This window comes from Carlito syrichta, unplaced genomic scaffold (genome assembly GCF_000164805.1).
Source record: "Carlito syrichta isolate Samal-C Ts95f unplaced genomic scaffold, Tarsius_syrichta-2.0.1 Scaffold289251, whole genome shotgun sequence".
Taxonomy (NCBI): domain Eukaryota; kingdom Metazoa; phylum Chordata; class Mammalia; order Primates; family Tarsiidae; genus Carlito; species Carlito syrichta.
In genome coordinates this window covers 778,804-801,106 of record NW_007233347.1, presented here as the reverse complement: position 1 = coordinate 801,106, position 22,303 = coordinate 778,804, and the positions used below count along the sequence as shown (strand labels likewise).

Here is a 22,303-nt window from a genome sequence, read left to right as displayed (position 1 = left end):
GCCACTGCACTCCAGTCTGGGCAACCAGGTGAGACTCCAACTCAAAAAAAAAAAAAAAGAAAAAAAGCCAACCCTTTTCTGAGTTACCATACTATGTTAATGTATTTTAAAATTATACCAATAAGCACTTAAAATTTTTTTTTCATTTTAAAGATATGGGGTACATTTCAGGGTTAGGTATACAAATGTTTATGTGCAGGTGCCTTTGTTGATGAACCCCCTTCCCCGGCAGATTCCCACTACTGCGAATCCTGTCCCTCCTCCGCAATTTCCCATTACCGCCAATCTTTCCTTATAGTCCAATAATCACTTTTTGGTGTTCTTGAGAGCATCCAGAAATGGATCTGTTCCTGCCTAGATGCCCAAATGTAATTAATACACCTTCCTTTGCTTGCTCCATTTATTTTAAATGTCTGGTTTCTCTCTTAATCCAAAAACCTGCAGTGTTTTTATTTTATTTTAGCACCAAATTCCACGAATCACAGTTCTCAGAAAAAATTCCCCTTCCCCTTTCTTTACTTTAACTTAGCTAGTATTTTTCTTTGCGTGTCTCTTATTTGTCATCAGCAAGCGTTCTCTCTGGTTTCTTCCAGTCCCACTCTACGCTGCCTCTTGATTTTAAAGCTGTGTGATTGACTGCTGAGTGGCTGGCACCTGTAGGAGGAGGAAGCCGTGTGGGTGCAGAAGGCAGCTGGGCTGTGTAGGTAGATTGCAATGACTCATTCTTGTCATGTGTTGGTTTTTAATGTAGAAATGTTAAGGACCCCAAAAGAAAATTCTTTATTTGTATTAAAGAGTCCTTAAGTCATTTTTAGCCTCGAAACAAACAAACAAAAACTTTTGAAGCTCCTTTAACCTGTCTTCCCATCTCATAACTTCAAAAAACCTGTGTCTTTCATCTCCATTCCCTCTGACTTATTTCTCCTTCCCTGAATGTGAATTTCAGTTTCATGCTGGTTAGACAAGGTGGACTCTGCACCGGCTTCTCAAGGGTCTGCATCGCTTTTATGTGTTGCACTTTGGTTTTGCATTTAGTCACGCAGGTCTTGAATGTTCTTTTTATATCTTGATGGGCTCCTAAATTGTAAAAGTAATCAGTGTTCATAATAGAACTTGTAGGGATATGGAAAGCATGAGGGAGAAAAAGAAAATAATCCATAACCCCATTACACAGCTATTACTATGGTTTATGTTTTAGTGTATAACTTTTCAGATTTTTTTGTTCACACGCATATACATACAGAATGTAAACATTGTAATGCATTCATTGTAATGTATACATTATATTTTAATGTGTGTGCTATTCAATGCAATGTATATATTATGTTTTAATTTTTTTAACTTAATGTAGCTTTAAATAATCTGCTGTTGCTAAGTATTCTTCTGTCTTATGTTTTCAGTGGTTACATGATATGCCATTATTTGAAATTTCATGATAAATATGTGTGTATAATTATTACATATGGACACACATGTAAACCATTTTTCTACTAATGCATATTTAGACTTTGTTATCGTCTTATTGTAAAAAATATATTGGATATACAGATAGATCTGTTCACATTTATAATAATTTTCTCAGGGTAAGTTCCAAGAAATGGAATTATTGGGTCAAAGAATATACACAGTTTTCAGGATTTAATTATCCTAGAAAGTTTACACTTCTCCATGGCACAAAAAGTGTCCTTTCTCTGCATTTTTATTGGTTATTTAAAAATATTTTTTGCTCACTTGTTAGGGTAAAAAACATGTACTTTATGTTTGGTCTAATGTGCATGTATTAGAAGTGAGATGTTTATTTACCATTTTAAACTTGTGTGAATTTGCTTGCTTGAGTCTTTAGCCTAGTCATCTAATGTAATGTTTTTATCACTACTGGTTTTTTAAAAATTGACCAATAAGAGATGATTTATAAAGTTATTAACCTTTCATCTCTCACATATTGCAAATATTTTTCACAAATTATGATCATCTCATAAATTTATTATATATGAACATTTTCATTATAACTGTGAATGGGTTCTGTTTTATCATTATATTTTCCAAATGCTTATTACGATTATAAGGGAAGCTTTTGGTTTTCATAATAATTTTGCATCTTGATACCTTACTAAATTGTATTATTATTTCTTCTTCTTTTCTTGAGTCAGAGTCCAACTCTGTAGTTCAGGCTGGAGTGTAATGGCACCTTGACCGCCACTGTAGCCTCGACCTTCTGGGCTCAGGCAATCCTTCTGCCTCAATCTTCCAAGTAGCTGGAAGTACAGGCACATGCCACCACACCCAGCTAATTTTTTTTTAATTGTAGAGATGAGGTCTTACCAAGTTTCCCAGACTGGTCTTGAACTCAGGCAGTCCTCTCATCTCTGCCTCTTAAAGTGCTGGGATTACAGGCATGAGCCACCAGGCCTGGTCTGTTTTATTACTTCTAACAATTACTCAGCTAATTCAGATACTTGCATCTGCAAGCAGAGATAATTGTGTATTTTATTTTTTAGAATTTTACCACCTTACTTTCAAACAATCTTATTGCTTTGACTGGGATTTTAAGAAAGCCATTACATAGTAGTGGGAATGGTGATAGCCTTTTGTTCCTGATTTTCACGGGAATACTTATAAGCACAAAGCTGGCAGTTGTTATGAAATGTATATTATGCTTTATGTTAAGGAGTTGCCTTAAAATTTTTAATTTGCAATTATTACTTTATTATTTTTTCTTTTAGAGATGGGGGGTCTTGCTATATTGCCCAGGCTGGCCTTGAACTCCTGGGCTTAAGCAATTCTCCTGCCTCAGCCTCCTAGGTAGCTGGGACTGTAGGTACATACTACTGCACTTGGTTCAGCAATTATTTCTAATGATAAGTGGATTTTGAATTTTAATTAAAGCACTTGGAACGTCTTTGGAGATGCTGATGACTTTTTTCCCATTGAGCCATCCTTACTCCCCAAATGAATTTTAAACTCATGATCTAGGTTTCTTATAGTGCGTTTTGTTCGTTTTTCTTTTATATTTTATCTATATTCATAAGTGAGTTTGAGACTAATCTGAATTTTTTTGTGTCATTATTGCCAAATTTTGATATCAAGTTTTTACTACCTTGGTGTTGATTTTCTATGAATTTTGGAAGAATTTGCACCTGTGGTTATACTCCCCTTATTCATAATTTCCTATGCCTTTGCTCTCTTTTTTCCTTGAATATACTTGATAGGGATTTGCTAGATATTAATTAATTAATTCTAAAACCAAGCTGTGGATTAGCTAGTAAATTTACCTATTTTTTAATCTCATCATACATTTGTTACTTAGTGCTATTTTTTACAAATATATATTTTTAAAATTTTTCATATTTGGCAACTTAGCTAACTTGTTTTAATGTTGAAATTGAACAGAAAGCATTAGCCCCTGCTTCTCATCGTTGCAGACTCTTCTTGGTTTCCAGTAATTAGAGGATCACCTTTCTGTTTTAAAAATGCAGGTTTGTTATATTTTATAAAACCACTTTGCAGGTAGAACTGCAAATTCAAGATTCAGTGAAAAATGAAAGCGAAAATCCCTATCATTTCATTTCTTTCTTTCTTTCTTTTCTTTTCTTTTTTTTTTTTTTGAGTTCTAAGTTCTTGAAACCAAAGTATGCTTACTGGGCATTATTTAGGTGTCATCGTTCAGGGGACTTTGTTTTCTGTTTGCAGATATTGCGGTGGTGGAGATGAGTGATGCGTTCCGGCAGCCGTCCTTGTTCTACCACCTTGGGGTGAGAGAAAGCTTCAGCATGGCCAACAACATCATCCTCTACTGTGATACTAACTCGGACTCTCTGCAGTCACTGAAGGTACCCTCCTCGTTTACTGAATCTTTGATTTTAGTATCAGCCTTTCGGGGATACTGCTCTCTCACCCAAAACATTTTAAGTAGCTTATGTTTGTGAAAGGATGTTTTCTGTCAGTGTGATCATTATGCACTGATGACTGGTGGAGTTATGAGATTTATCTAGAATTCAGTGTAGCAATTTGACGGCACACGTAGGAAAAAAGTTCACGCTGAGTTCTGAGTTTCAATTAGCGTTGCAGCTGAGTAAACTGTGTTAATAAAAGTTATCAGTACATACCTTGGAGAAAGAAAAGGAGATTGTACAAGCTACGGTCAAGCTTCGTGCTGTGTCATCACTGGGGGCTTCATTGTGCCCACCTGTCTCCAACTAAACTACATTTCCTACTTGAAAGTGTTCTATCTAGGTAGAGATTCTCTCTGAGAATCCTGGAAAAAACAAAGAAACAAAAACATGTCATTCTCTTTCACTGGGATATGATTTAAAAGTTAGGTTGGAGAGGGAGAATAAAAACTAACTTACTCTATTTGTCTACAAAATTCAACCTGTCTCAATGTCATTCTCTCCATTAAGAGGAACTTACTGGTATGCAGGCATTTCCTCCATCCAAAAGGTTGCTTAAGGCCAAGTGATTTTACACTGTGTGATTCTTTGAAAAGCTTCTCACAGTTCAGTGAAACTCACGCTGAGCCTGATATCATCCCGTTTCCTTTGTGAAACTTCCAGCTAGCTTCATGTGGCTTTTTGCCAGCACGATATTCCAGTTTCCAAATCAGAGCCAGCCTTGGGAGGTGGAGTCCTAGAATCCAAATCATATTTCTAAAGGCTTAGCAATTGCTATATGACTATCTCTAAGCCAAAATTTATGTAAAAAATGTTAATAGTATTTTCCTTTTATCTGAGTAACTAAAGCATATGTGGCTTTCTCTGAAAAACCAGTGGAACTTAATTGAGAGAGCATGTTTACTGCATGCCAGGCACTATGCTGGGAATTGATAGGCATATCCCTTTCCAGAGTATTCTGAAATAGTTCTAAGAGTTTCATCCTTACTTGTCCTAAATCTGTTTTTTAACCTAGATCAATTTTTTACCTGGAGCAGTCCTTAGGTAGGGGATACTTGAGAAACCCCTACTTAATTTTCTTCTAGATTTATGTTTTTAATGCATCATACATTTATGTTTATTTTTAAATAAACATTCTGATTTGCCACTATTTACAACCTATATTAGCAGTTGATGAGGAAATTAGATTATTTTCTTTATTCTTGGCCCTTTTCATTTTTCTTTGAGTTTATTTTTTAAAAGGGCAGTGTTACATTGGAGATTGTTTACACAATTTTGCTCTTACTTTTACTGATATCTGGCAATTTAATTTTATGACCATGCTTTCCTGGAGAAAATTTTTTTAATGAGTTAAAATTATATTTGAGAGAAAGCAATAAAGCTAATCTTATCAGAAATTTGTATGGGAATGGCTTAACTGTTTTCAGCCAGCCTTTGTATAGGAGTGTTATTAGTGGTTGAATACAGTGGTTTTCAAAAAAGGCTAGTGATATCTAAACTATGTTCATTTCTCTAGTACTTACTACCTGCTTGTTGAGCACTTACTATGTGCTAGTTACCAAGGAGTTTACTCACACGCGTTTTACATTTTATTCTTAAAACAGATCTGTGAGGTATGTGTTCTATAGAATCACAAACTGAGACTCAAATTCAATCATTTGCCTAAGGTGATACAGTTAGGAAAACCTGGAACTGATATGCTTGACTCAAAGTCTATTCTCCTTGCCACTAAGCTTTATTGTCAATTACTTCTAGCTAGAAGTGTATCAGACATTCCTGCTAAGTGGTAACTGTCCCAATGAGGTGGCTCATGCCTGTTGTCCCAGAGCTTTGGGAGACCAAGGCGGGAGGATCATTTGAGGCCAGGAGTTCAAGACCAGCCTTGGCAACATAGTGAGATTCCCATCTCTACCAAAAAAAATTTTTTTTTAAATTAACCAGGCATGGTGGGATGTGCCTATATTCCTAGCTACTTGGGAGGCTGAGGTAGGAGGATGATTTGAGCTTAGGAGTTCAAGGCTGCAATGAGCCATGACTGACTGCACCACTATACTCCAGCCTGGATGACAGCAAAAACCCTGTGCACCAGCATGCCTGGTTAATTTTTTGCTCTGAGAAAGCAAAGGAACTAAAAACCCATTAACTATGTCTTTTGAGTTGTTCCAGGCAACATTCATCCTAACTTTCTTTTCCCTCCCCTCCCCCTTTCCATTAACTTAAGCTTTTGCCATTTCCTTATGGTCCTAGCCTGATAGGCCATGTGTCTGGTTGCAGAGGACAGAAATATCTGGGCTAGGAAGTATTTTTGGCAGCTAACAATTTCCTCTGTTCTAAAATTTCTTCAGGTTCTCTGCTACTCTGTATTTTAATTTTTTTAATTTCTGTAGATAGTTAAAGGTAATACTCAGTTACCTCTGCCATCTATAACAGAAAGGAAAACTGCATTGAAATAAGGCAGAACAAGAGATATTAAAACTAGTATATCATGTAAGGATTAGCCAAATAAAATAAAAATGAAGCATCTCTCTTTTGTCAGGGGCAAAGACAGAATTAGAATGCAATTCTTGTCATATATTTAGCTTCACTTAGGTTGATTCTTTGGACATCTAGAAAGTACAGCTGCACCAGTTTTATTTTCATCTACTGCTCTTTGTTGAAGACAGCAGTTTCTCCTTGGCAGCAAATTCTCAGGAAAAAAATCGTAGAAAAAAATTTTAAAGTTTAAGCTTGAAAAATAATTGATAGGAAGTATAAAAGTTCTTAAAATTCAGCCAGGCACGGTGGTTCACGTCTGCTATCCCAGTACTTTTGGAGGCCAAGAAGAGGGAGAATAACTTGAGCCCAGTAGTTTGAGACCAACCTGGGCAACATAGTGAGACCACCTCTCTACAAAAAATAAAAAAATTAACCAGGCATGGTGGTGCACACCTATGGTCCCAACTACTTGGGAGGCTGAGGCGGCAGGATCATCTGAGCCCAAGAGATTGAGGCTGTGGTGACCTGTTATTGTGCCATGTCTGAGGAGCCATTTGAAAGGATATTTAGAATCTATTCATATTACGTATTTGCAATGAGATTTACATTCCATGTTTTAAATCACGAGTACTATTCTATTGCTGTAAGAAAGAAATGTTTTAATTGTTTTTCAAAAAAAGTTTATCATCGAACTTTGAGAGAGGAAAGTTGATTCTTTTTCCCCCTTAGCATTGTAACAACACGCTCTTCACAATTTTCTTTAAATAAATATTGTGAGAACTTCTTATGTACCAACAAATGTTTATTGTGAGAGACTCTATGCTAAGATTTACAGTTGTTGAAAATAAGAAGTGCTAGTAATAATTCTCTCATTTATTTCATGCATTATAAAATGATCAGACTTCTACTTGGGGTTTCCCAGTAAGGGGGAGAGAATGATTGGACACCACTGGCCAATGAGCTGTGGTGCAGGTGCATGACGCGTCTGATGTTAGAAAGGGCTTACGAGAAATGAATGGCCGTTGTGTAGAGTGAGGGAGTTGTTTGAATGAACTATTTGCTCTATCACCGGAGATTCCTTTATAACAACAGATCGCAGCTCCAATTCTTGTGATCTTTTCTCTTACTCCCTTTCTCAGCTCCTTCTCTTCGCTCTGGGCTACTCCTCACTCACTTTAAACAATGTGACTTATAAAGCAAAGCAAAGCAAAGCAATGAAATTCCACTGTACACCATCAGATAGTCAGTGATGAAAAGCTCTTATAATACAGATGGCAAGGCCGGGAGGAGTGGGAAACTTGCCCATTGCTGGTGGGCGAGTGTATTGGGACTGCCTTTTGAAGAGCAATTTGGCAAAATCTAGTAATGTTAGATGAGCATATCCCCAAGACGCAGCAATTCCCAGCCTAGAGGTGTGCTGTTAAAAAGAAAATTCCCGATGCATAAGGAAATTTAACCAAGAATATTTACATTAGTCTTCCGCCCCTCAAAGGAAATGGTAAATATCTATTAATGGGAGAACGAGTAACATACCTTTTGCTATAGTCACTTAATAGAACATAATAGCGCACTTAAGTCAACTAGAGTTTTACATGACAGTATCACTATTGCTCAAAAAAAAAACAACAACGTTGAGAAAACACAAATTACATGTGCACAGTATCCTACTATCTATACAGAGTAATTGCATGCAAGATGATGCTCTTATACACATTTGTGTTATAAAAAGGTAGACATGTACATGGGAATTATAAACAACATTCAGAATAGTTACCTCTTTAGGGGATAGGAATGGAATAAAATTGGGAGGCGAGGACAGAAGTCCAACTACTTCTGTAATGTTATATTTCTAAATCTAGGTGGTATATACATGGGTATTTATTAATTTTTATACTTTCCACATGCTTGAAATATTTAACAACTTAATTAACCTTTTTAAAGAAAAAGGTTTCTATGGATTCTTTCCGTATTCATCATGCTAACTCACATACATTTTGTACATTGAAATCCCCAAATATTTTAAGTTTCTTTTTTCTGAGGTTCTGGCTGTAGTTAGAAAACCTCAGATGTATTTGGATCTGTTTCTGTTTCTGTACTCACATAGGCTTTATTCCCATTTTATCTATTACAGAAGAAGCGTTTCTCTAGAGACTGATGTGCACATCAATTAGTGGTGACACAGCCTGTATTAAAACGTAATGATTATGTTAAGTTATTCCTTGTTCAAGAAATTTAGTTGGATTTTTCTCTTTAATCATTGCTTGAAAAGTTACAGATGGGATTTTCCTTAGTAGGCTGTTCTCTACAGCAATTTATCTACGTGCTTACTGTTTCATGTTCTCCCTGAATACTGAACACACATACATGGTGCCTGAAACCTTTACTTGGCCTAAATACATCTATCATTTTCAAGATTGGGATCTGACCGGCATGAAATCTTACGTGCACAAACCAAAATTGGTAACACCATCACTAAATGAGCCCTTAAAAGTCAGCAATTTAATACTTCCTCAAAACATCAAAAATAGAATAATCATTTTGATCCAGCAATTCCACTTCTGGATATATACCCCCAAAGAACTGAAAGCAGAACCTCAAAGAGATATTTGTATACCCAAGTTCATAGCAGCATTCACAATAGCCAAAAGGGGGAAGCAACCGTGTGTCCATCAGTGGATAAACGGGCAAACAAAATGTGACATATACATATAATGGAATGATATTATTCAGCTTGAAAAAGGAAGAAAATTCTAACACGTGGTACAACATGGATGGACCTTGAAAACTATCATAATTGCTGATTTGAGCAGCTTCATGATACCTAAACCCGTGATCTCTTATCTGCAGGTACAGAGGGACTCAATCTCCTTTAGAGCTTATGTGTGCGACATTGAACAATAAGTCTGCCACTCTGGCACTCAGTTGTTTCTACTTGAAGCAAATGGTTATAGTTTTGAAAAGAGTGGTGATGTCCATGTTGGCAATTTTGATGATTATACCCATTTGTAGTACATCAAGATAATTTTTGCTATAAATACCTCAAGCTTAAATTATTGCTGAAATTTGGAAAATCAACTCAGATTCCAGAGTGTTCTTAAACCCATAAAAATATATATTTCTTTTATTGTTGTTTTTATACCAGTATTTCCTTTTCTTAAAGATTTACCTCCCTCGCCAAAGTAAATAACTAAGATGAATTTGGTTTTAGCTTGAGTTGTGCGTGAAATTAAAATTTTTATTTTTTCAAAGACTTACGATTCTCTTAGTTTAACAATGAAATTTTCCCGTATTCTTTTAGCACTTTGAAAAGTACCAACTTAGTCAGTGGTACAAAGTACACACTTAGTAAATGTTAAAAAAAAAAGTCATTTGAAAATATGATCCCATAAAGTACTCTAACAATTTGTGAACTGGAAATACTGGCCCTACCTCTTTTAACAGCGCTGCCTCTGGACACTCCCGAAAGCCATTCACTTACTTTACAACCAGCTGTTGATCTAGAAACTCTGGCACTATGTACTCTCCCTGGTTCAGCGTTGCCATCCTTTACTCTTGTTACTATTTCACAAAAAGTCTTGTTCCTTCATTTTACTTATTTCAGAAATTATCTTTCACCTGAGCTATAATCATTTCATCTCAAATTAGGGGAAAAATAGAGTAATTTTGGGGAGGAGCAGATAAGTGTTTCATGCAGACTTGCTTTATAGAGATGTTCTCTGAAGATCTTGAATTGACAAGCTCGATAAGTGATTTATTTGGCAGTACTTTACATCCCAATTGTAGACTGCTTAAGGTTATGGAAATGGCTCGAGATTGGAGAAAACAGTTTTCTTTTATGTCAGTTAGCAACATTATATCTAAGGAATTAACTGTAGATTAGATAAAACATGCCTTTGTTTTCCTTCTGAAGTCTTCCTTTAACCACCTCCCTGCCCACCATATCTATCTTCTTATTACCATTTTGTCAAAAGGAGTGGGGATGGGTGATGTTGTCCCTTCACTGGGTAGCCTCCAAGTATTTTCTTTATTTGTAGAGACTCTCAGGCTTCTGAGTTTGAATACCTTAAAGAGCAAGAAGGGATACCTCTGCACACAGGGTAGAATTGGGGCAAGCCTTGCTGAAGTCTGCTCTTTTGCATTCCTTGTAATAAATAATACTTTCTATGGAAGTTGGTCTTTGTGGCACTCCAGCTCATCTTCCTTTTTGGGTCCTTTTAGATGCATCTTTGTAATTATTACTGAAATGTATGTGTAAAGTATGACTTACTGTACAGAAATTAATTGTACCTGTAACTTTGTTTTTTTTAAGAGAAAGAAATATATTCACTTGGATAATATGGTCCAATTAGGTGTTGCTAAAAGAAACAACTGGTGACAAAAAAGAGGCAGTTAGTTATAATACCAACACAGTATAAAGCGTTTAAAACAAACTTTGAGTTAAGAAGCCATGCTAAATGCTATATGAGGGGGATCCCCAAACACTGGAATTTATAAAGAATTGTGTATTTATTCTTACAAGTTTAAACTTCAGTAATCTTCAAAGTACTCTCCGTTTGATGCAAGACACCTTTGGAGATGCTTTCTCCACTGCTCAAAACAGTTTTGTTTTTGTTTTTTTTTGGGTTGGAGTCTCACTCTGTCGCCCAACCTGGAGTGCAGTGGCCGCTCCCGGCCACCGCAGCCTCGACCTACTGGGCTCCGGCGATCCTTCCGCCTCAGCCTTCCGAGTAGCTGGAACTACAGGCGCGCGCTACCACGCCCGGCTAGTTTTTTTGATTTATAGTGGAGATGAGGTCTTGCCAAGTTGCCCAGGCGGCTCTCGAACCCGTGGGCACAGGCAATCCACTCACCTCGGCCTCCCAAAGTGCTGGGATTACAGGCTGAGCCACCGAGCCCGGCCTCAAAACAGTTTTAGAAGTCGTTGATTTTGATGCCTTTTAGTACTTTTGCCGTTTTTTTGTTTGTTTCATCTCCTCCACATTGGCAAAACGTTTCCCTTTGAGGAATTTCTTCAGCGGGGAAACAGACAAAAAAAAATTACCCGGGGCGAAGTTGGGTGAATAGGGCCGTTGGGGCATAGGGGTCATGCCGTTTTTTGGTCAAAACTGCTGAACATTCAGTGCGGTGTGGGCAGGTGCATTGTCATGGTGGAAGAACCAGTCACTTGTTTGCCACAACTCGGTGATATGTATTTTTATCCCGTCGGCCTGAGCTCTGAGAGTGTCAGCTCAATGTGTTGGCAAGCCTGACCCCAAGAGTGTTGGTTCTAATGGGCCGGCAAGCCAAGCCCTGAGAGTGCTGCGACTTGGTGGGCAGGCGAGCCAGCCCCCAGAGGCGTCTCAGCTTCAGAGTCTTGCCTTGTGCTGGCAGCGCTCACTCTCTGGTTTCAGTTGGGTTCAGCCAGCTCTGTGGGTTGACAAGTCAGCCTCAGGGGTGGCAACTCTTCTGCTCCCTCAGTCTTTTGCAGTTTTTCAAGTCTGGGTTCTTTTCTGGCGCCTAGGAGGAATGAGGGACTGAAGATGGGAAAGCATCTGTCTTCTGAGAGGACAGAAAAGCTCCCAGCACAGGTGGGGACCCGAGGGAGTTGCTGATTTGGAGCAGAAGCCTGGTGCTTATGTGGGCCTAACACCGAGCTGACTGGCTAGTACTAGCTGTGAGCTGATTGGTTGGCACTAGCTGTGCTGATTGGTCAATATTAAGAACCAATCAGCTGGGGTACGGGCCTACTAATGAGCAGGTTGGCTAGCAGTCAAGGGTGAGCTGATTGGTTGTTTTTCAATTGCAGCAGTGAGTGATTTCTTACCCTAACCTGCAGTGTTTGTAGGGAGCTTGTTTACCAACATGAGGGAATCAGTCTGGGAGGCCTGCTGGAAGTTTGCTTCATTGTTATAGGGGACCCACCCTGTCTATCTTCCTAGCTTTTCTCTAACTATCTCCTCTCTCATCAGAATGTGTCTTCTGCAAATCGTGACGCAATCTTCTCAAAACTTCCAGATAAAAATTTTGGTTGACTGTTTGATCCAGAAGGACAAAATTCTGATATACTACAAGAGGCTTACCCTTCAAAAGATAATATATGTGTTTTTTTGGGGGGGGGTCTTCCCACACAGGTATAAAATGTCACTCATTGGCATTCCAGTCTAGTGCAAAGATAGAGAGCTACTTACAGTAGAGATCTCCCACAAATATGAAACAAAAGGAATAGGGAAAGAAAAGAAGAGAGCCTAGAATTTCTTTTAGGGTTACTTTCCAACTTTGTTAAATTTAACCTGCGTTTTGGTACATGTTGTTTTAACTAACAGTTACTTATATCTAACAGTTGCTTATTTGTGGTCTTACTCCTGATAAGTAACACAGATGCAAAAGGTCTTTAGATCTGGCAGTGCAGGATTTGAGTTGGAATTGTTTGCTTTGGTTTTATGAATACCCCCCTCATATTAATACCTCATACTGAGTGTGACTTTAAAGTACTTCAAATGGTTTCATAAGCTATTTCATTTGGTCTTTACATTCAACCTAATGACACAGACAAATTAGATACTCCTATCTAGATTGAATAGGTAGAAGATATTTTCTTTCCAGAAGAGAAATAAGTCTGGAGAAACATAGTGATTTGTTAGAGCTAGTAAGTGTCAAGGCAGGGATAAGCCCCATATTCTTTGACTTGTCCTCTGGTTCCTTTCTGCCCGTCTGTCCACAGATTTAATATGTGCTACAAAGAAGTGATTTTCTAGGTTTTTGTTAGACTATCAAGGTGTTTTTTTGTTTTGTTTTGTTTTTTACCGTGATGTTTTGTGTAGGCATAACAGATAAACATAAAGCTACTTCATTTTCAGTCTTTAAAGGCTGTGCCCCGGCTCTGTGACTCCTGTGTTGGACTGTTCTTCCTCAGCTTAGTTTTAGCAGTATGCGGAAAGGGGAAAGTTGTGTCTCTCCTTCTCAGTGAGATCAAGGATATTTCTTGTAGCCCATCTAATAGTTTCTTGCTTAGCTTTGATGCATTGAAATGAGTTTCAAGGATGGAGCTGAGAAATACGGGAAATATCCCTGTTTTCCCCAACTCGAATGGAAACTTGCCAAGTTACACTAGGACAGGAAGAAGAATCAGAATGGTCACCAGCTGGGGGCCACAGTCTCTCCCTGAACAAGAATTCAGAGCCTGCTCCTTTCTTTTCCTCCAGGAAGCTGAAAGCCTGGTTCCTACTCCTGCTTTTTCCACCCTGAGTCTGATTGGACTTGGCCACCCCATGCCTAGTTTTCCACTTCCTTTCCCTGGTTGCATTTACCTAAATTTTAGGCACAAAAACTTTCCAATGATAGAGAACTTCATTTACTTGTCCCTAAGATGACCTCTTCAAACAAATATTGTCCCAAATATCTATCAGAAGTTAGTCTTTTAGACTTCTCTTGGCATGAGTTCATTGTAGTGGGGTAATACATCTTCAGAAACATGTCACTGATAAAAAAACAGAGTTTATGTTGACTTTATCTTTTTATTAATAGGTACTTTTTTTGAGTCAGAGTCTCACTTCAGACTCAGGCTGAAGTGCAGTGGCACAATCACAATGATCACAGCTCATGGCAGCCTCGACCTCCTAGACTCAGGTGATCCTTCCTCCTCAGCATCCTTAGGGACCACAGGCACATGCCACCACGCTCGGCTAATTTTTTTTAGTTTTTGTAGAGAAAAGATTTTGCTTTGTTGCCTAGGCTGGTCTCAAGCTCATGGGCTCAAGCAATCAGCCCACCTTGGCCTTCCAAAGTGCTTGGATTACAGGCATGGGCTTCTATGGCTGTCCTGTAAGCACTTTAGATGAGAGGTTTCCATTATTAGATATGAAATGTAGCTGTCAGGTCTTAAATTTATTCCCTTTCCTTTTTTGATTCTTCAATAGATTTAATACAAATTAATCATTTTCTGTTCTGCCTCAGTAGTTTGATATCTTTCGAGGTCTTGTTTGCTATTTAATTGGTCTGAGGTAAATGCACAAAGGGTACCTTTTTCATTTTAAAGTTGATGCCTCATTTTAGGTTACGTTATAAACTGTGAGCAAATCGTCTCTTTCAAGGGAATGATTTGTATTCATTTAGCTTCTACAAAGCGTAAGCAGTAATTAATAAGAATTCAGTAGATTGCCATGGAATTATTTTAATGCAGTTTTCTAATTTGTTATAACAAATGCACAAACTGAACTGAAAGCAGAGGAGATATGTGCAAGGGCTGTAATTCCAGTGAGCAATTCCTCAGGAAGACATAGCATCCTGGTGCTAAGCCAGTAGTGGCTGTGGTGGTTTTCCCTAGGGGCACTGGCTCGCTCGGTCCTCACCACCTCTCCTTTCCCAACCACTTCCATTTCTGTGCCTGGTGCACCAAAAGAGAGACTGTGCTGGGGGCGCATGAGGATGTCTCTTCTTCCAGGGGCACAAGTACAACACTGACTATGATAGCTCTTTAGTCAAAAGCAAATGCAGAGTTGGAAGAGACCTGGAATCACTCAGTCCAACTCTTAGTGTTTTACGTAAGAAAGAAACAAAATGGCATTAGCTAGCTGGGAACAGAGTCCAATCTTACACATATCTGCCCTAAGTAATATTTCTATATTTTATACATCCATTAATTTATTCACTTATTCATGCTTCTGCTGAGTACCTACTGTATGCCATGGAATTTACTAGGCAGTCAGTGGGAATACAAATATGAACAAAGCACACTGTCTTTGTACCAAAGTAGCTCACGATGTAGGATGAGGGAATTGTAGGAACAAAGATGCACAACGTAGTATATGATGTGCCATCCTAGAGGTTCTTATGAGGGTTAATGATGTCACAGATAAGGACATAATCTGCTCCTGTTGGGAGGAGAGGTGTCACAAAACACTGTAAAGGTCAGCTTCACAAAGACCAGGTTTCTTTTGCTCTCCACAGAGGATGCTATGCAGTAGAGGGTGGAAAAGGCTATTTACTTAGAGAGGAAGAGAGAAAGATGTTCCTATCAAATGAAGGTATACTCCAAGAGAGATCCTTTATAAGTCAGGCTTGAAAAATTCTGCACCATGCTCCTGGCTTTGTAGTTATTCAAAAAATTTTTTTACTTGTTCATGAACCATTGTGTGTGTGTATGTGTGTGAGTGTGTGTGTGTGTGTGTGTGTGTGTGTGTATAATATGCAGTAACTATCTATGAAACCTGTGGGTTAAGCCACTTTCAGCCTTCCTCCTCAATGTCACTCCTCTGTTCTGTCCCTTGATTTCCATTCTTGTGACAGCCCTATTGTTCGAGTCCTTATTATGATGTCCCTGGACTTTCGCAGTAGCCACTAAATACAATGCTTTTTTCCCGTCAAATACTAAGAACCATCATCAAATTAGTATTTGTAAAATAAAGTTTACCTTTGGTTTATTTGTCCTTCTAAGGTAATACAGTCACCTCCTACAAACATTTAAAAGTTCAAAGGGGTATATTGTGAAAAGTTATTCTCTCACCTTCATGCCTTAGTCAGCCAACTGGTTCCACTGGCACCCACTATTATTTGTTTCTTGTATATTCTGCCAGGGAACTTTTATGATTTTGCAAATTAGAATTTCCTTTTTCTCTCTTTTAAACATAGAAGAAAAACTATTCTGTACTTTGCTTTTTTTTTTTTTTACTTAGCAGTACATCTTGGAGATCTTTTCACATCACTCCAAAAAGAACTTCTTCAGTGTATTTGGCTGCATTTATTCCATTGCTTGGAGGTACCAGAGTTTATTCAGCCAGTTTTTAGGTGATGGACATTTGTGTCCCCAACCTTTGCTATTATAAACAGTGTCCTGATAGGGCTGATACTTTGTTTACTTACAACTTGCCTCCAAAAACACTTTGATTGCTAAGTGCTCACAGAGCAAAGTACTTTGTTTTTAGCATTCAGTGCCTTCTTTAGTAAAGTCTCAGATAACTTTCTAATCTTACTATTTGTATGTGTCAGAATAAACTTTCTGCTTTAGCTCGGTAATTAAATTCAAGAGTTTTTTCAAATGCCTCTTTAATTCTCTGTTCCATACATCCTCGAATGAACCATGTTCTTTAGCTTTGCATAATAACATTTGTTTTATTTTTCTCTGCTTTTCCTAGCTTTCTAGTCTGATCCCTATCTCCCAACTTTGCCTTTGGAAGTTGTGCCTGTCCTTCACAGTTCAGCTTCACTTCCACCTTTTCTGCTGGTCTTCCTCAATCTACAAGAACATCTTTCTCTGGGAAACCACAGTCCTTGCTGACAGTATCAGTCTGTTTACTTTTATCAGGGTGTGCACATATAGTCATGTTCATCCAGGCTTATATAGTGTTTCTTATTAAATGTGTCCATGTCCTTTTTTTTTTTAACAGCAAGGTTGTGATCTATTGAAGGGTATTTATTTATTTATTGAGTTGGGAGTCTTGCTCTGTAGCTCAGGAAGGAATGCAGTGGCGTGATCGTAGCTTACTGCAGCCTCAAACTCCTGGGCTCAAGGAATCCGCCTGCCTCAGCATCCCAAGGAGCTAGGACTACAGGCCCACACCACCATGTCTGGCTTTTTTTTTTTTTTTTAATAGAAATGGTAGTCTCACTGTGTTGCCTAAGCTGGTCTTGAATCCTGACCTCAATTGATCATCTCAACTCAATCCTGAGTTGCTGGGATTACTGACATGAGCCACCATGCCTGGCTCTTTTAGTATTTTGTATACACCTCTGTGACTCTCAAAATTACCCAGTGCAATTCCTTCCTCTATGCATGTTTGTTTTCTTATCTGTTATCCTTAAACATTGAAAAGTCGTATTTACTGCTCCACTCTCAAGCTTTTCTTGGTTCCTTTTTGCTCTTGTGTTGATTTAGCATCCTAACCCTGTGCGGAAGGATGATAGCTGGTCACCTGGGCCTTACATGGCCACTGTCATTTCTTGCCAGATCTGGCTCCTTTCCTTAACCAGATGGACTCGCCCTTGAGGTTCCCCAAATGCCTTACGTTTTCTGTTTCCATGACAACATTCATGCCATCTTTTTCCAATATGCTGTCCCATTTTCTCTTTTCTAAATCATGATTCCCCAGCCTCAGTGAAGCCTTTATATGCCAGACTTTTCTAGATGTCTTCCCAGTGTCTCAAGTCAGTTTAATATGGCTAGGAATAGTAATAATGATAGCTAACTTATGCTGAAAGCTTTTGATGTGCCATATGCTGTATAGCTATATTGTTTGCACGATCTCACTTGTTCCTCACAACCTAGAAGATAGTATATTTATTTCATTTCATCACTTACTGAAAAATACATACATGATGTTTATGACTGTTTATTGTCAGATGTCCTTATTATCAATACGTGGATTTGCCAGTGGCCAATACCCTTTATTTCCAGCTGCCCCGGAAATGTAACATGCTTTTCCCAGGCTGTGAGTGAGATTGTGCTCAGGGAAAGAAAATTTGTTTTAGCCTCTTCCCAAAGAGATAGTGGTCAATCAGGTAATTTTGCAAATATGTATTCTGCAGAAATGACTTTTGAGTTATTCGGTTTGGGTTCTAACATGTTTGTGCTATTTTCCTTAAACCATAGACCACGCTTTTGTATTCTCCTGTCTACTCCATCAGATTGTAAACTTCTCAGATGCACAAATTTAACCTACACGTCCTGAAGTTTCTATTTGCTAATGTAATTGTTAACATAGATTTTCCCACATAAAATAGTTCAATAAATGTTATCGAATTAATCCATTTTTGTATTAACTTCTGGCATTTTTTTTCTTGTTTTTCAGGAAATCATTTGCCAGAAGAATACTGTGAGTATTTTACTTAACCTTCTAGAAAATTTTTTTTTAATCTTTTCTTTTCCATCAACTAATCTCTGGTATTTTAAAAATCTCCAGAAATTATTAATTTCTACCTCTGTTAATTTTCTTTAGAGTTTCTGATATATCATTATAAATATGACTATCTTGTCTAATACTTCATTGTAATGAAACTTTCTTTATAATAATGTGAGGTGACACTGATACTGGATTTTTCTATATATAATTATGTTTAGGAAGAAAATTTTCCATAGTATATCCAGTGGTATGGAATTATGAGTGGCACTTAAATAGCACATATACACACATAGATACACATATATGTGTAAGTGTATGAGTATGTGTTTGTATTGCATGTCAATCTGTATATACACATATAGAGAGATATCAATCTATCTTCTATTTAGAGAGATTGATTTAAGTTTCTGAGTATTGTAGTCTGCCTTTGAGACTATACTACAGAATTCCTCACCTCTGTACAGAGTTAAACAAATGTGAAAAAGTGAGAAAAATCAACTATAAATTTTAAAAATGCTGCATGGGGAAATTTATATAATGGCCAATGGTTGTATATTTCATTTTTGGAATATAAGCCAGTATTTTAAAACCTTAAAGCATATATCTCTGGAATGTAGAGTAAAGATAATACACAACAGAAAGACTGTACATGATTCTGTTTAGGATGATAAGATTAGCAGTACAATTGGTAGTTCTTTTCTTCAATCAGAAGTGTTAAAACTTATGCTTGAGATTTCACCAAGACAGAGAGTTATTTCAGTGTAAATAATGCTGCCATAATAAACTTTTACCTTTTCCATCTCAACAGGAAATGAGCAATTATCGTTTCATGCTTCAGTCCACTGTTTTTAAACACTGTTTGATTTGTTAAAGGTGTTAAACTGTTTAATTTGTTTAACAAATGTTGTTAAACAAGTATCTATTGAACGTGTGCTGGGTGCCAGGCTTTGGGCGTGGTGCCTCAGGCTTCTCTCTATGGAGGCTGGAAGTGGCAAAAGCCACATTCATAACTGTTACATAGACAATAAATGAGAAATACCAGAGTCTAGCTGGGAGATAGTCAGTAAACAAATAAGCAAGTAAACATTTTAGAAAATTAATATAAGGCGATGTCCTAGAAAGTAGGTGACAATTATGTCAAGGTCCTTCAGAGCAGGTAGCATTACCTGAGACCAAGATTGGCAGGAAGTAGCCAATCTTGCCCAACTCAGTTTGGATATGTAGAGAAGCAGGTTGATAAAAGGACTGAATATTGCACATGGTGAATGAGTTGCCCACCAATTTGAGAGAGCTGCTATGTTTCAGGTGCTGGATGTCCTTATAAAAAGTTGAGTATTCTGAACATCTATTTTAATACGTTTGAATGTGGAGAGCTTTTCTTTTTCAACAACTTAATTCATTTTCCATTCACACTTATGCTCACCTGAATGTAGTTTTTAAAAACTGATAAATAGAATGGGCATTTTTTAAAAAACAGCAAAAATAATTAATTAGAATAAACCTAGATTTTGAGCTGTGGGATTTTAGGGCCATGGAAAAAAAAAACTTGGGCCAGAGAGATCATTGTTGTTATTTTATGACCATGCCTTGTGTTTTAAAATGTAAGGAAATGAGGTGTTTGAAACACGTTTAAATTTCAGAATTAGTTCCTTATTAATAAAAGGCAGTTGTTGCACTTGAGGCAATTATTCTTGGTTACACAGTGGTTGTTTTTATTTACTTTGGATTTTTGGCTGTTGGTTTGGTGGCAATCTACAAACAATGAGAGTAATAACATTTCTAAATTGTGTGCAAGCCAACTCGGGAAGTCAATGTTCCCATATTGTTTGTTTTCATCAGCAGTTGGTATCTTTTTGTGTGTGTGTGAGTCTGGGTCTTGCTCTGGATTGCAGTGGCATGATCACAGCTCACTGCAGCCTCGACCTCCTGGGCTCAGGCGATCCTTCCACCTCAGCCTCCCACATAGCTGGGACTTCAGGTGCATACCACCATGGCCAGCCAATTTTTTGATATGTTTGTAGAGACAGCGTCTCACTATGTTGTCAGGACTGGTCTAGAACTTCTGGGCTCAAGCAGTTCTCCTGCCTCAGACTCGAAAAGTGCTGCAGTTACAGGTGTGAACCACTTCACCTGCCTAGTAGTGATATCTTTTTATAAAACACAATGTCAGACAACCAGCCCTTGCATTTTCTCCCACTGCATACTTACTGTGCTGTCTCTTAGCTCAGGTCCAGTTTTATCCACCCTCCCCCTTTTTTCTGGAATTGACAATGCGAAATTGTAGGGGGAAAAAAAAAACTATTGCATTAGGAACACAGGGAAGAAACTCCAAAGAGCTCAGTGAGGCCAGAAACTCAGGAAAACTTTTTCCATGCTTTGGTGTTTTCAACAAGGATTCTGAAGCTTTATCCCTTGAGGTTTGTTTCAGTAACTGCTTTTCTCTGCTGTTTGCATGACTGTCATTTTTCTTACTTTATTCCTCCACTGCCCAGCACACACCCAGACACCTGACATTCATTCTCTCCCAGAATTAGTTTTACACAGATGAATTATTCCCTAGTGCCCAGTATTTTAATAATAATCTCTTTTACCCTAATACACGTGGTATTAAGGCTTCTGAGGACACAGAATTTTATCCAACAGCAAAAGAATAATAGTCTAAAACTCTCATAGTACTCTGATAGTACTTTCCCGGTTTACTGGCTTTTCATCTATTTGTTCTCATTTTGTGACTTAGAAGAGTCAGAGCATTTTCTTTTGTAACTCTGAGTTATATTGCTGATCTAAAATATGAGTATCTGATTCCATTTTTCTTTTAGAACAATACTCAAAGTTTAAGCTCTAGATGCTTTGGAAAGCAACCTCTTTGATATTTTTGCCTTTCTTTTCTGCTTAAGCAGTAGCAAGTGTAAAAGGACCAAATTGAGTACAGATGCTATGGATCTTGGTAACATTTTAGATGAGGACATTTTCATTTTTTACAATTTAGACTCGAAATACAGTTTATTTTTTTAAAAGTAAATTAGAGAGAGAGAGAGAAGAGGTTCACCTCTCCAAGGTAGGAGAGAGGAAACATGGCGAAAGCCATAGCTCAAAGAATACATGGTCACACCAGAGTTTAGTAAAGCAGTGGTGGCATATTTATTTTTTCTCTTCTGGCTTAGCCTGCCAATTATTGTTCCAGGAAGGAGAACATGAGACGGCCACAATTTAGTGTACTTGATTTTGAAATCAAGTCTCACCCTCCAGAAGTTCTTCTCATTCTTTAACTAGAAGCCAGGCTTACTTTCTGCTTCATTACCTGCCATACAACAAGTGCCTCAAAGCATAATACGTTAATAAATAATTAAGTGTGGCCACAAGGGCATTGGGCATTTCTTGTTTATTTGCTGTGAGCAGTTATTTGGCTCATACGAGATTCCTGTAGAAGGTGACAGAAGTAGGCTTGCTGGCCCATAAAGGCCACTCAAGGGGGGAGGTGCATAAGCCCCTAGTGTTAAGGACATGCCCTCTAGAGAGAGTCTCTGAGCTGGAGTGCCAAACATGTCAGAGACCAGCTGCATGACCTCTCTTAACTGTACCTGTCTTCTCACCTGTAAAATGGAGACAACAACACCTCCATAAGCGGGCTGTGACCCACTAACTTATGACAGTCATGCCTTGGCACCTGCACATGGGGAATAAATGTTTGTGCTTACTAGTTTAGTGCTGAGGTAAGAGAAGAACTGATTATTTCCTAAATGCTGACATGGCTAAGAATGAGTAATCTGGACTTTGTGTGCTCCCCATAACAGTGATAAATAGGGTTTCCCATATATCTCATTCTAATTCTTAGCCCTCTACTTTTTTCTTTCTCTGAGGTTTTTCTCTTAGAGGTTTCTCGTGTTTCCTATGATTCAACCATATCACATCATTTCCAGGTCATATTTTGGCTTGAAACTCTTCCATTCCTATCAGATATTTCCAACTCTCTTTTGGACATTTTCACACTGGTTGTCCTCTCCTCCTGAAATTCCAACCTCCTTAAAAGTGAATATTTCGCTGGACTCGGTGGCTCAGCCTGTAATCCCGCACTTTGGGAGGCCGAGGTGAGTGGATTGCCTGAGCCTGTGGGTTCGAGACCTG

The 22,303-nt window shown here is 38.1% G+C and overlaps 1 protein-coding gene across 1 annotated transcript in view; it reads left to right on the top strand.

The window, feature by feature from the left end:
- The window catches only part of MAP3K5 (mitogen-activated protein kinase kinase kinase 5), a 236,106-nt gene that overhangs the window by 64,384 nt on the left and 149,419 nt on the right, over positions 1 to 22,303 (top strand). Inside the window, exons 2-3 of the mRNA XM_008054221.2 lie at positions 3,691 to 3,830; positions 18,128 to 18,151. Of these exons, the coding sequence (XP_008052412.1) occupies positions 3,708 to 3,830; positions 18,128 to 18,151 (147 nt within the window). The 5' untranslated portion in view covers positions 3,691 to 3,707. The remainder of the gene's footprint in view (positions 1 to 3,690; positions 3,831 to 18,127; positions 18,152 to 22,303) is intronic.